General features: G+C 47.6%; 1 protein-coding gene across 1 annotated transcript in view; it reads left to right on the top strand.

Annotated features, from left to right (window-relative positions):
- Positions 1-13,391, top strand: part of TMEM178B (transmembrane protein 178B) — a 413,427-nt gene that overhangs the window by 366,595 nt on the left and 33,441 nt on the right. The window contains exon 3 of the mRNA XM_064372844.1: positions 8,305-8,442. Within this exon, the coding sequence (XP_064228914.1) occupies positions 8,305-8,442 (138 nt within the window). The remainder of the gene's footprint in view (positions 1-8,304; positions 8,443-13,391) is intronic.

Here is a 13,391-nt window from a genome sequence, read left to right as displayed (position 1 = left end):
ATGTTATCTGTCAATTAAAAAAGCAAAAACATATCACTACATTGTGATGCTGAACCAACTTACACCCTAGAAGAAAGTCGTAGGCAAAACCTCCCATTATGGAATTTGCTGTTTCAGTTCTTAACTAAATCACTGATGCTTTCCCAACAGAGTCTCAGTCCTGCCCCATGTCTTTTCCTTCTAGATCAGTGCAGTGCTTACTGCCAGAGCTCAGGGTCCAAACAGCCTCTATAGCCACCGGTGCCTCTGCTATTAGCTGCTTTAGCCTCCAGCTGTTTTAGTCCTTGGAGGATAGGCAGCATCAGCCCTCTGGGGTGGCTGTAACTCAGTATCAGTAAATTAAGAAGTAATGCCTTCACCTTGGCCTCTCCAGGTAACTGAAAGGCATAAGAATAGCTTCCAGAAGTCTACTTTCTCTGGGTCCCAAATCCTTAATTAGGGGCATATCCCAACATGTTACTTGGTGCCTTATGTGCTCATGTATGGCAAATTCAAGGGGAGTAGTAGTGCATGAAAACTGCTTTAATTTAGGTGACTTCTATTTCGGTTTACACTTGTATAGCTCTAGCGTTGTGCCAGGTACTATTCTAAGCAGTTTACACATATTTGCTTATTTAATCCTCTTAACAGCTCTTTGAAGTAGGTATTGTCATAACCTTCATTTACAGATGTGGAAACCGAGATCCACAGAGGGGGACTAATTTGCTTGAGTTCCCACCACCTTGGCTGTGGAAGAGCCAGGATTTGAATGGAACAGGCTGATTTCTCCTATTCCTGCCAGTTGCATCTCTATCTGGCTCCCCAGAATTAAAACCCCCACTTCCTTCAGAGGTGGTTGCTGTACAGTGATTGGGCCCTGGAGTCTTCCCTGCGCTTTGAATCAACTTGTCCTGAGTTGATCCCATGGCTAGCAGGTTCATTGTAGATCCTCCCTCCCTCCCTCCCTCCCTCCCTCCCTCCCTCCCTCCCTCCCTCCCTCTCTCCCTCCCTCCCTCTCTCTCTCTCTCTGTCTGTCTCTCCACTTCTTACTTCCCAGACCCACTGATCCTTTGGGGCAAAAACACTTGAGTTCCGCCCTTACCACTTTGCTCTGCCCTTCAGTTCCTGTGAGCTTGATTTTCAAGGACTTGATTAATTTGTGAATGAACGTCCAGCTTCCAGGGCAGCTAACACTCTCCTGCTTTGTAACCCAGGATGTGTGCTTCTATCATGCAGAAGGGAGCGCTTCCAGCAAGCCTCCCCAGCGGTGCCTGCGTGGCCCTCAGAGGACCGTGGCCCTGCTGGCCTCCAGCTGCAACTCAGCACTGCAGACTCTTGCCATGGGGCCATCAATCCAGTGGTATTGATGTGATTCTTCCTCTAGCCCAGTCATTACCAATGCAACAAGGTCTAACGCATACTTATCCTCACCATTTCTGTTTCTTTCATAAAAAAAAAAAAATAATTCCAATCATCATCATTTTTTGTGCAAGGTCTTAAAAGAGCAAACAGAAAGACATTCAGCCCATATATTTTCTTTCTCTAAGTGGTGTTTATTTAAATGCAGATATCCTGGTTTCCTGTGTAGAGTTGCAAGTAATATCTGTCCATTTAAATGTTAATAGGAGTGTAAACTTCAAAATCAAAATTTTTCCATGAGGGAGAACAGCTTTTTCTGGCTCTATTTAATGGTTCTCTTCGCCTTTCCTCCTCCACCTTCCCTCATTATCAGCCTCCCTCTGCCCACTCCTTTCCACCACCCTGAACTAAATTCAACAAAGCTTAAATGTACCTTTCTCATTGCAAAAATTAGAATGCTAAACGTTAAGGTCATGGAATACAGATAATGGACTGAAGCCCGAATGATTCTTGAGGAGGTTTTTCTGTATCGTGGCCTTTGCCTGCAGAGTCAAACTCATCATTCTGGGTTCTTTCCAAGGGAATTATTCTTAGGCCAGCCCTGCATAATATTTTTCCAAAGCCTCAGAGTTAGGGTTTCCTCCCTCTTCTTTTCTTTCTCTTTTCTAAAAAGGCAGGAAGAGATGGGAAAAGAAATACAAGCTATATATGATCCTGAGTACAAAATACCGCTGTGGGCACAGTTAGCAATCACAAAGAAATTAAAAGTCAGTTTCTTACCCCTAAAGAGAGGAGATTGACACATAGGTTAACGAGGATGGGCAGGAATACATGCACAGGCCTTTCCTCGGGCAGATAGGTGGTCAGCACTTACTCAAGTGCAAATAAAAAGCAACAAAGGTTTTTAAACAACAAAAATAACGTCTAATGCCTTTAAGCGCAAATATGGGACAGAATAACCTTCCTAAGGACCTCATGGACCAAGTTTTGTGTGTGAATGTGATATTTAGCTTCATCTTTTCTTTCTTTTTCTCTCCTTCACTGCATCCTTTTTTTTTTTTTTTTTTTTGAGATGAATTCTCGCTCTGTCACCCAGGCTGGAGTGCAGTGATGCAATCTCAGCTCACTGCAACCTCTGCCTCCTGGGTTCAAGTGATTCTCTCTGCCTCAGCCTCCCAAGTAGCTGGGACTACAGGCATGTGCCACCACACCTGGCTAATTTTGTATTTTTAGTAGAGTCTCGGTTTCACCATGTTGGCCAGGCTGGTCTTGAACTCTTGACCTCAGGTAATCCGCCCACCTCAGCCTCCCAAAGTGCTGGGATTACAGACATGAGCCACCGCGCCCGGCTCTGCATCATTATTTTTATCCCGCTCTACTGTGTGCGTTTTGTAAGCCTCCTTCAGTCTTTTTTAGAACATGGCAGGACTATTAATATGTAAGTTAGAATTGAGTATATAAGTTACATAGATTTTGGTCCCATTATTTTATTTCAAGTATTCTTTTTGTTCCCCAGCTAGTTCTTTTTTAATAGTATTCTGTTTTTATTTCACGGAGGCAACATCTTTCTTCTCTTGTCTTCCTGGGGATATGAAAATAATTTTGAAAATTTTTTCCTTCGTGTTTATCTCCCCATTCATGGGCTTTTCTCAGATATATGGAGATAGTTACTTGTCTGCTCATGTTAAACAGTACCTGGGAGCATTAATGAACCCCAGTTCAACTGGGGCATCATTGGAGAGTGGTCTGAGGGGCAGCTTCTGGGGCACTGTTACTGCCAGTGTCTGTAGGTCTTTCCTCTGTGCTGGTCATCCTCAGAAAGTCCTCTCCCATTCTCTAGGCTGGAGGGCAAAGCCCTGGCAGCCAGGTCTGGGAGCCAAGTAGAAGAGAGCTGGGATCGACGCTAAAACTCAACGCCCATATGCACACAGTCCATAACTCCATCAGGGTGGTGCAGTGAACTTCAGTACCATACCCTGACTCTTAACTGTGCTGGCCAGCCCTCACCTGAGCTTGCTGACCTCCAAACCTAAGCACTGTGTTTTATGACCCCCTCGCACCCTGATCCCAGGAGTCAATGATGGGAGAGAGGAATCCCTCAGCGAGGTGGAGTGGCCAAGGGCATGTAGAAATCTAGTTCCCTCTTAAATAACTTCCACCAAATCCCTGTTTTATCTCCCTCCCTTCTGCTTAATGGCCAGATCCAAATGGACCTGTTGGTGCCAGTTTGTGAGCCTTTTGGGGATTCCACAAGTTGGTTTTCAGCTTCTCTGATGCTGACTTTAGATTTGACTCTTTAGGTCCAATGCGGACTTTTGGGACAGCATCCGTCAGCCCTGCAGACTTTTGTTGCTGCCATCCCTGTCTCCTTCTCTGTTTTCCCCATTCCTGAAGACGTCTGTCTTTCTAAGAAATCTCGTAACTGCAGTCTGGCTTGGTTTAGGAGGAAGAAATGCTAGATGCTTTTTTTTTTTCAATCTGCCATTATAACCGAGTACATCTTTAACTGCGTCATTTTCCTATGTAACTCAATAATGCAACTCACTCTTCTTGTAGTATGCTGGTTGTGAGATTATTTGTCAATAAGTTATGTAACTTCTTTGGATCTTGTGCTCCTCGTCTGTAAAGCTGGAATATCTCTTGTCCTGTCTACCTTCTACGTTGTCATTGCAGCTTCCCTGAGTTACCCCACAGGTCTAAGGACAAAGTAACCAGCTGTTCATGCACAGCCCTGGCAAAATAAGGTTTTCAGGGTGATGTGAAAATCTTTCCAGGTCAGTGGAAATACACACGCCTGGCCTCTGGTTTTCATTCTTGTTTCCAGATCAACAACTTAGCACAACCCTCGGCTTCTGTTGACAAAGCCCTTTGGGAGAAGGCAAAGAGTTCCTGATCTGTGTTAGAGGACAGCAGCCCCTCCCCAACCTGGAACACAGACCTTTGGAAGAGGAATTATTGTCTTCCTTTGGCTGCTATTCTGCCTTTTCCTCTGTTTTCTTCCAAGTAAAACACTTTGTTCTCATCTTCCAACAGTTCTCACCTTCCCTCTTTTTCTGATTTGCATTTCCGCCCAGCCCACTTTCCCATCCCTGGCCAAGGTGGACACCTCCTATTGACCCATTTTCCACTTAATTCCCCCAGGAAGAACCTTTGCCCCCTGGTGTCTGCAGAGCCTGGGGAACAGTACAGGGATTCCATTGAGCAAGGCCAGGTGGGAGCTGGGCCTCCAGCAGGGGGGCGCTTCACATCCTGCGTAGTGCTGCCAGATGGGATAGGGTTTCTCCTAGAAAGAAACCTCTACACACCAAAAAGAGAAGGGCCCAGAAGATGCATGTGCTGATCCTTTATACTTCCTGTTTGTTGGTTTTTGTCGCTATATGGTATTTGTACATTTTTGGGGTACATGTGATATTCTGATACATGCACAGAATGTATAATGATCAAGTCAGGGTATTTAGAATATCCATCACCTTGAGCACTTTGGGAGGCCAAGGCGGGCGGATCACAAGGTCAGGAGATTGAGACCATCCTGGCTAACATGGTAAAACCTCATCTCTACTAAAAATACAAAAAATTAGCCAGGCGTGGTGGCATGCGCCTGTAGTCCCAGCTACTCAGGAGGCTGAGGCAGGAGAATCGCTTGAACCTGGGAGGTGGAGGTTGCAGGGAGCCAAGATTGAGCCACTGCACTCCAGCCTGGGCAACAGAGCAAGACTCCGTCTCAAAAAAAAAAAAAAAAGAAAAGAAATCTCCACCTCCACACACCAAAAAGGGATAGGCCCAGAAGATGAATGTGCTGACCCTTTATACTTCCTGTTTGTTGGTTTTTGTCAATATATTATATTTATACATTTTTTGGGTACATGTGATATTCTGATAACATGCATAGAATGTATAATGATCAAGTTGGGGTATTTCGAATATCCATCACCTTGAGCATTTATCATTTCTTGGTGTTGGAAATATTTCAGCTATTTTGAAGTACACAATACATTGTTGATAACTGCAGTTACCCTACTCTGCTATCGAACATTAGAACTTATTTCTTCTAACTGTATGTTTGTGCCCGTTAACCAGTCTTTCTTTGTCCACACCCTCCCCAGCCTCTGGGAGCCATTATTCTACTCTCTACTTTGATTAGATCAACATATTTAGCTCCCACATATGAGTGAGAGCATGTCTTTCTGTGGTCTGGCTTATTTCACTTGATATAATGACCCCCAGATAATGACCTCCAGTTCCATCCATGTTACTGCAAATGATATTTCATCCTTTTCATGGCAGAATAGTATTCCATTGTGTATATGTAACACATTTTCTTTATTCATTCATTGAAAGACACTTAGCATGACTTTGGTGTAAAAACACATAGATCAATGGAACAGAACAGAGAACCCAGGAATCCACATACTCACAGCCAACTGATTTTTCAACAAAGGCAGTGACATACACCAGGGGAAGGACACCCTCTTCAGTAAATGGTGCTTCAGTAAATGGAAAGACTGAATACCCGTGTGCAGAAGAATGAAACTAGGCCCCATCTCTCTCCAGGTACAAAAATCAACTCAAAATGGATTAAAGACTTAAAAGCAAAATCTAAAACTATACATCCTGTTTAAGGAAGTACAAATCCCTTAAAGGGAAACCTCCTTTTCATTGAAAATAAGCTGTTCTCTCTCTTCCCTGGAAGATGGTGGGGAGTAGAAGCGTTGGTAGTAAAGAGTGTCTCTTTTCCAAGAGATGATCCAGATAAGGTCACATGTCAAGTGGGGACCTTTCTGTATACCGAGACGGCAGCTCAGGTCTCGGTTACTCAAGAGTCTCTTGTGATGGTGGAGAAGGCAGGGACTAAGGTACAGGGCTGGTGGCCGTGGCGATAGCATTTGGGGAGATGGAGGGAAGGACAGCACAGGTAGTTCAGTAAGACGGGCAAGAGTGCTCCTTGCTTCTCTGACTGGCTGTGGCTCCCCATGCAGGCCACGGGGCTCACAAGCTCCTATTGTGATCAGTCGATGCTTTCAGCAGTTCCATCTGGCACATATGGTGGTGTGAGCAGTGGGTACAGGGCTGCATGATAATCAGGCACCCTGGGCAGTTTCCATAAGTGACTGTGAGCATCACTTCTACTTGGCTGGGGCAGGCATCCCGGGTCAGCCAGGGCAGGCAGGGTAACCCTAGTAGAGCAGGAACCTGCCCTGTGGCTCTCAAAGATCTCTGTCTCTGTGACTGGAGCCCTGTCCTCCTTCCTCCGCAGGCCCCTCCTCACCAGAGGGAAGGGTCTGCTGCTGTTCCCCTCCTGTGCCCCATTCCTCCCCACTCCCCGACCAACTTCCTCCCAGGCTGGGGGCTGTCAATGTCTGATGGTCAGTGTCAGGAAAAGAAGGGTGGCCTGGGTCCCTCTACAGAGGGGTCTTAAACCAAACTGTGCCATAGATCCTTTTGTTTGCTCTGCTGGGGTTCTATGGGGTGACTGGAGTGAGAGAGAGGAATGGAGGGGATGGGACCTGGACATGTTTTCAGGTGTGTGGTCTCTGAGGTGTTCTCCAAAGAGACCTGTGGGGTGTTTGTTTCTCAGAGAAAAGACTGTCCAGGCAGCAGCTGGTGTGCTTGCATGAGGTGTCGATGTATGTGGTTTACTTCAGGCACTTCCCTTTGACAGAGAGGGATGCCCAAGGGTCCTCCAGGATGCTCTGCAACCCCCTGGGGAGCACAGACCCTGGGGCAGAGGCAGAATAAGTAGCTTTGCTCTTGTGTGGAGCTTCATTGGCGGGGTTAGGGCACAGGCTTAGGTGTGGGTGGGTGGAGAGGGGTCCGAGGGAGCTGTGGTGGATGCTGGTGGAGGGTAGAAGAGTGGGTGGCATGACCAGGAGATCAGAAGGTAGAGCTCTAGATAAGGAGTGATAGATGAGGAAGGTGTGCCCGTAGCTTGGTGGGAGTTGGGGTGCAGTGGGCACATGGAAGGGCAGCAGGGTTGAAAGCAGCTCTGGCTGCTTCTGGGTGCAAGAGGGCAGGGGTTGGAGCTGGGGAGGAAGTCAAGCCAGATGCTGAGTGGCCAACCTAGCCATGGCAACAGCTCTGCCCTCTGCTAAAAATACTGCCTTTCCAGATAACCCTCTTCCTCCTGGAGCTGATAGGTCAGCCAAGCGTAGAACAGAGACGGGCCTGACTCAGAAAGCAGGGTTGACCTCGGGGTTGGAGGAGCTGAAGCAAGTGCCAAGAAAGGGATCTGCCCTGGAACTTAGAGTAGAGCAGGAAGTGTGACTTTTCCCCTGCAGCCCTGCGTGCAGGGAAAGCTAAGCCCAGGAGCCAGCGTGGAGGGGAAGGAACAGAACACCAACCCCCGCACCCCACATTGATAGCTTCCCCTCACATGCTATCAAGTTGGGGTATTTTGAATATCCATCACCTTGAGCATTTGCAACCTCCTAGAGAGACCAGGAGGCCTTGGCAGGTGCAGCCTGACTGCCCAGATCCAGCAGCTGGTTTCTCTGGTTCTCAGCTCTTGGAGAGGCTGAGTGATGCTATGTTTGGAAGCTGGGAGCACTGGGCAGGTCTGGGTTCCAGTCCCTGTTCAACCACTTACCAGCTGTATGCCTTTCAGCAAGTTGCTGCAATTTGCAAATAGGAATAAAGATCGTACCTGTCTCAGAAGGTTGAGACAGATACATAGATAGGTAGCACTACGCCTGGCACCAACGAGGCATAGAAGAAACAGTCATGATATTGTGATGATCTGTCCCTGTGCCTAGGTGGCAAACTGCTGTAGCATGTTTGTGCACACAAGGATAGAGTCACCACAGGGGCTTCTCCCTCTGCAAAGATTGTGTGCTTCTATTTGAGAAGATCAGGTTGCCTTCCTGCCTCTGGAGGGCCCCTCCCTCCCTGCTCCCACATCAAAGCTGGGGTGTACGCTGGCCCTCAGTCCCAGGCTCTGCTGCTAACTGTTGCTCGCCTGCTTCCTCACAGACCTGCGCAGAATGACGGCTGGCTTCATGGGCATGGCGGTGGCCATCATCCTCTTTGGCTGGATCATCGGCGTGCTGGGCTGCTGCTGGGACCGAGGCCTTATGCAGTACGTGGCAGGGCTGCTCTTCCTCATGGGAGGTAAGGCTGCAGGCTCGGCTGGGGGGTGGCAGTGGACAAGGTCCTGGTTACCAGAATTTGGGGAGAATGGCCAGAGGGCATGGCAAAGGGGACCATGACATGACTGGGGTTCTCATTTACTCATCCACTGATTTGCAAGCACTTCTTGAGTTGCTTTTAGCTCCTCACCACTGCACCAGCTGTTGGGGATGCAAAGGAAAATAAGACACAGTCCTTACCTTCTGCTCAGATCTGACTGCCTGTGTGGAAGAGAGACACTTACAGAGATGATCATGAGACGGGTGGTTATGGCAGAGAGACACTTACAAAGATGATCATGAGATGGGTGGTTATGGCAGAGAGACACTTACAGAGATTATCATGAGACGGGCGGTTACAGAGCAAGCATGAGCCCAGGAAGTGTTCGGGGATTTCATTATATGCAGGCCCTGGGCATTGGTGTGGGAAGCCTGAAGCAAGTGCTATCTGGGCAGTTTCTGTCCAAAAGCCTATCTTCACCTCTGACATATAAGTCCTAAAGCTGCTCCCCTTTCAAGTAAGGTGGTGGTGGGACAGGATTAGACCCTCTCTTATATCTGTCTCTCTTATGCTATGATTGTACTGTCATGTCCATAGGACCACTCCAGTGTCCTTCTAAAGGGATTCTGCATAAGGGGAACTGCACAGCTATGTGGGAATACGGTCCAGCCCATGGGAAGTAACAGAAAGTCCGCTCCTCTTGTGCATCTTCTTTCCCTGTAAGAGCTAAATTGTGCTTTTTGGTCTCCTGGTTTGAGTCTCAGTCCCAAGCTGAAGTTGACCACTGGGTATGTCCATCACCATCTACTCCTCAGATGGATGGGTTGTGTGGGGCTCAGTAGAGGGGGAGTTTGAGTCTCAGTCCCAAGCTGAAGTTGACCACTGGGTATGTCCATCACCATCTACTCCTCCTTAGATGGATGGGTTGTGTGGGGCTCAGTAGAGGGGGAGTTGGGCTTGTACAGAGGGAATTAGAAATATTTATGGAAAGAAGGAAAAGCGAGTCCTGCATATAGAAACAAATGTCAGTTAGACTTTAGGCACCTGGGGCAAGCACCCAACTCAGGTCCCTTCTGTGAGCCACCAGGCTATAGGTTTCTGAACAGAGGCAGGGGGTGAACGAGTGGGCCGTGCTGGCTCTTTGTCTACAGGTCAAGCTGGGGACAGAAGTGAGTTGCTCTAGGTGTATGGAGAGATCCTGGGGGCTAGTGAGCTGTGGGATTCTGCTTGAGTCCTGAATTTATTGAAGGCCTACCCTTATTCCCTTGAAACACAGCCAAAGTCAAGCAGGGTATTTCCAAGGAAAAATCACTCAAGGCTACAAAACCCTCTGCTATTAGAGTCAGGATGCCCCACATCAGAGATGCCTCCTTGGAGAGCCGCACACCTGTGGTTATGGCAGAGGTTGGGGGAGGGAGGGGGACATTGTGGCTCTGTGTAGCAGTTCCACACTCCTCCTTCTGGTCCCCCACAGAGACAGAGGTTGACAAAACCAGGCATTACTTCCTTGCTCTGTGCCTCAGGATCCCCTTCAGTGAAACAAGCAGTCAAACTAGCTTGATGATTTCCACACTGTATTTTAGCAATGGAACCTTTTTTGGTTTTCCCTTTGAAATCCAAATCTTATGTGGACCCCCAAAATGTAAAAAGATAAAAGTGGAGCAGCTCTGTTTGTAGCGAGTGTTCTCTCTAAGACTCTTTCGGATATATAAAGGCAGGCTTTGGTAAAACAAGTCTTTCCTAAGGCTCTAGAGAGGTCTCCCAGGAATCCGAGAGAAGCGCAGCAAGCAGGCCTTGGGCAGAAAATGAAGCCGGTGAGCCCTGGGGGCTGGCTCTCTTTCATCTCCACCTCTTTGATGGCATTGGAGGCTCCTGCATGGTTTTCCATTCTCCCTTCTCTCCAGGCCAGGCACAAGGTTCAGATCCTGCCCAGGTGCTAAGTCTCCAGGACTTTTCAGCTCTTTGACAACTTCCCTCTGGCCTGCTGAAGTCAGCTTCCAGAGAAAGAGATTGTGTAATTGGCTGGTTTATCTTTTCCAGCCAAAGAACAAATCACTGGTCAGACAATAAAGGGACAGAACTGAGTGACAGTTGTTGACCAATAGATGTGATTGTGGTAGCACCACTGGGCTATGTCCCACTTATCTAAGACCTTGGTGAGCACCCTCCCAGGATGGAGTGTGGGGGCAGACAGTGAGGGATGTAAGCATGCCTGGAGCCCTGCCCTTGGACTGCTGAGGCACCTTTCAAAAGCCCAGGGTTCTGGGGAAGAGCTCTGAAAACCCCTGGGCTTAATTAGGAGTCAGAGGCCCCTTTCTACAGGGTGAATGAGTGAGAGCCTTGCTTACCTTTGTCCTGGCAGTGGTTCTCAGCCACTGCACATTTAATCACCTGCAGAGTTTTTAAAAAAAATACCTATACTAGAACCCCACTCCAGACCCATCCACGTGAAACTTCTGGGGGTGATCTTAATGTACAACTAGAGTTGAGAACTAGTGGAAGAGATGAACTTTCCAGTTCCTTCTAGCGCTAATATTTTATGGTACTAGGAATGAACTGGTTGGCCAACACCTTTCATGATTTTTTTAACCCCGGCCTTTAAGGACTATTTCTCCATACTTTATTCTGCAAGATATATGGCAGGGCTAAGATGGGGCCTCAATTATTACTGGGAAAGCTCATCCAAGCCTTTAATACTGAGGGGCCCAGGTAAATCTGCTTTTTAGGGACATGCAATTTAGTTTTTCAAGTGGCAAAACCATTCTTTAAGGTACAGTGTTAGCATCACGGAAAGATTCAGGGAAACTGCTGTTCTCAAAAACTGCCTCTTGCTGACTGGCACCAGCCAGGTTGGAGCAAATCCATCTCATCCACAGACCAGGTCACCTTCTTATTTGTTCTGGTGCCTTGTTACCTGTGTCCCTAGGTAAAGCCATGTCTTCTGAAAGAGTCTGAGGAAGAAAGGGATGTCCACATACCTTGTGGGTACCATTAGGCAGCAACAGAAGAGACGAGAACAAAACCACTAAGAACTGGTCCCTTGAAGGGTGGTCTTTCTTGAAGTTGACTTTCTCAGGGGTTGAAGGGCATGCCGTTTCTTCTCCAGTTAGGGTTCTTTCCAACTGGGTTAGACACAGCCATGGGAGTCCAGAAGTCCCAGGCAGCTGACATCTGCTGACTGTGAGCTAGGAACTAGGGAAGGAACAGACTGGAACAGAAGCTGCACTTCCCCTTTCCCTGCTCAGCAGAGAGAGCAAACTGACAGCCTGGGGCATCAACCCAAAAAACGATGCCTTGGCCTCTAGAACCCTGTATGTCAAAGAGACATATCAGCACCACCCCTCTCAGAACCTGGCCAGTCCCTGCTCTCTAGGAGTTAATCTCTAGGGCTTGACCTGTTGAAGAACTTGGAGAGTAAACCACCCGTGACAGCCATTTCATGGATACAGCAGAGCAATCAGCCACTTGAACTATGGAGAGTTACCACAAAGTGGGACAGAAAGGCCCCACAGCCTTATGAGTTGCAGGCATCTATAAACTGAGCACAGACAGAATCCCGAGGGGTAAAATGGGGCTGCAAGTGAGAAGGATGGAGGACAACATCTGCAGTGCCTGGAGCTGGTTAGGCATAGCCATGGATGTGGAGCAGGTGCAACAGGAAGAGACAGCAAGAAAGAAGAAGGAAAATTTGGAGGCAAGAGTCCAGAGATGAAATTGCAGGTGACTTCGGAGGAAACTGCCACGACCAACATGAAAATGGAAGATTCTATTCCCAATCTCTTCTCTCTTCTGATCTGAAGGAAGGTGGCCTGAGCTGGGCACTTTTCTGTTCCAGATTTAACTATTTCCTAGTCAAAGTCATGGCACACTGCGCCCCAGGAAAGAATTCGCAACAAATTGTTTAATGAACGCTCAGCCCGGAGAAGATGATAATTAAGTAGGGCAGCTTTACTGGGCTAGGAGGCTGGGGGTGGCAAGAGGGATCCAGTTTTCCCTTCGGCAGGGCCTTCAGGGGAGAATCCCGCCCAGACTGCCACAGCACCATTTGTGTGCTTGATGAATCACCAGTGACATTCAGAAGCTCAGGAACAGGATGCCACCAGGGAAAGACTGCAGGCAAAGGGAGCACATGACTGCTATGAGTACCTGTCATTGCTGGGTGCACCTCAGTACCACTTCGTGGATACAGATCCCCGAGATGAGTGTAAACATCAATGTATGCCCCACCTCATCAAGACCCCTCTCACACTCCCTGGAAGACATCCATCACCTCCTCCCCAATTCAGGTCTAAGGCTCCATGATCTTTTGTCTAGACTAATGCTGGAGCCTTGTCTCCAGACGCCCTGACTCCACTCTGGCCACGCTGCAATCAGTCCTTTACAGAGCAGTTAGCATAAATTTTATTTGAAACCATAAATCAGATATGTCAGTCATCCACCATCAAAGGTCCAATAGCTTCCAGTTGTACTTAAAATCTGAACTCCTTACCCCTCTTTGGAAGCTGTTTGTAATCAGGCTCCCGCTCTCTTTCACCTCTTTCTTGTTTCTTCCCCTAAAGTGGGGTGGTACTGGCTGTCTTTCTACCCTGGAACACCCCAAAGTTTTACTTCAAGGCCCTGGAGCAAGCTCACCTCTTTGCCCATAGTGTTTTTTTGTAATGCCTTGTGGATGGCTCATTTTTCCAGTTCAGGTTCCATCCTCTTAGAGAGGTCTTTCTTCACCACCCAGTTTCATGAAGCTACCCAGGCATGCTATATACTTTATTTAATTTTCTGTATCACCCTTTTTATTTTCCGAAGTGTTTGTTGTTGTGGTGCTTTAATTTTGGCTGATTTCTTAGGAGCTTCAAACAACAAACACTTATTATTTCATAGATTATATGGTTCAGAATCCCAGGTACAGCTTAACTAGATTTTATGTGGAAAGTCCC

The sequence above is a fragment of the Aotus nancymaae genome, unplaced genomic scaffold (genome assembly GCF_030222135.1).
Source record: "Aotus nancymaae isolate 86718 unplaced genomic scaffold, 86718_ANA_hifiasm-v0.15.2.pri h1tg000002l, whole genome shotgun sequence".
Taxonomy (NCBI): Eukaryota; Metazoa; Chordata; class Mammalia; order Primates; family Aotidae; genus Aotus; species Aotus nancymaae.
Note: the sequence above shows the minus strand (reverse complement) of the source record. Positions and strands in the feature narration are given on the sequence as shown.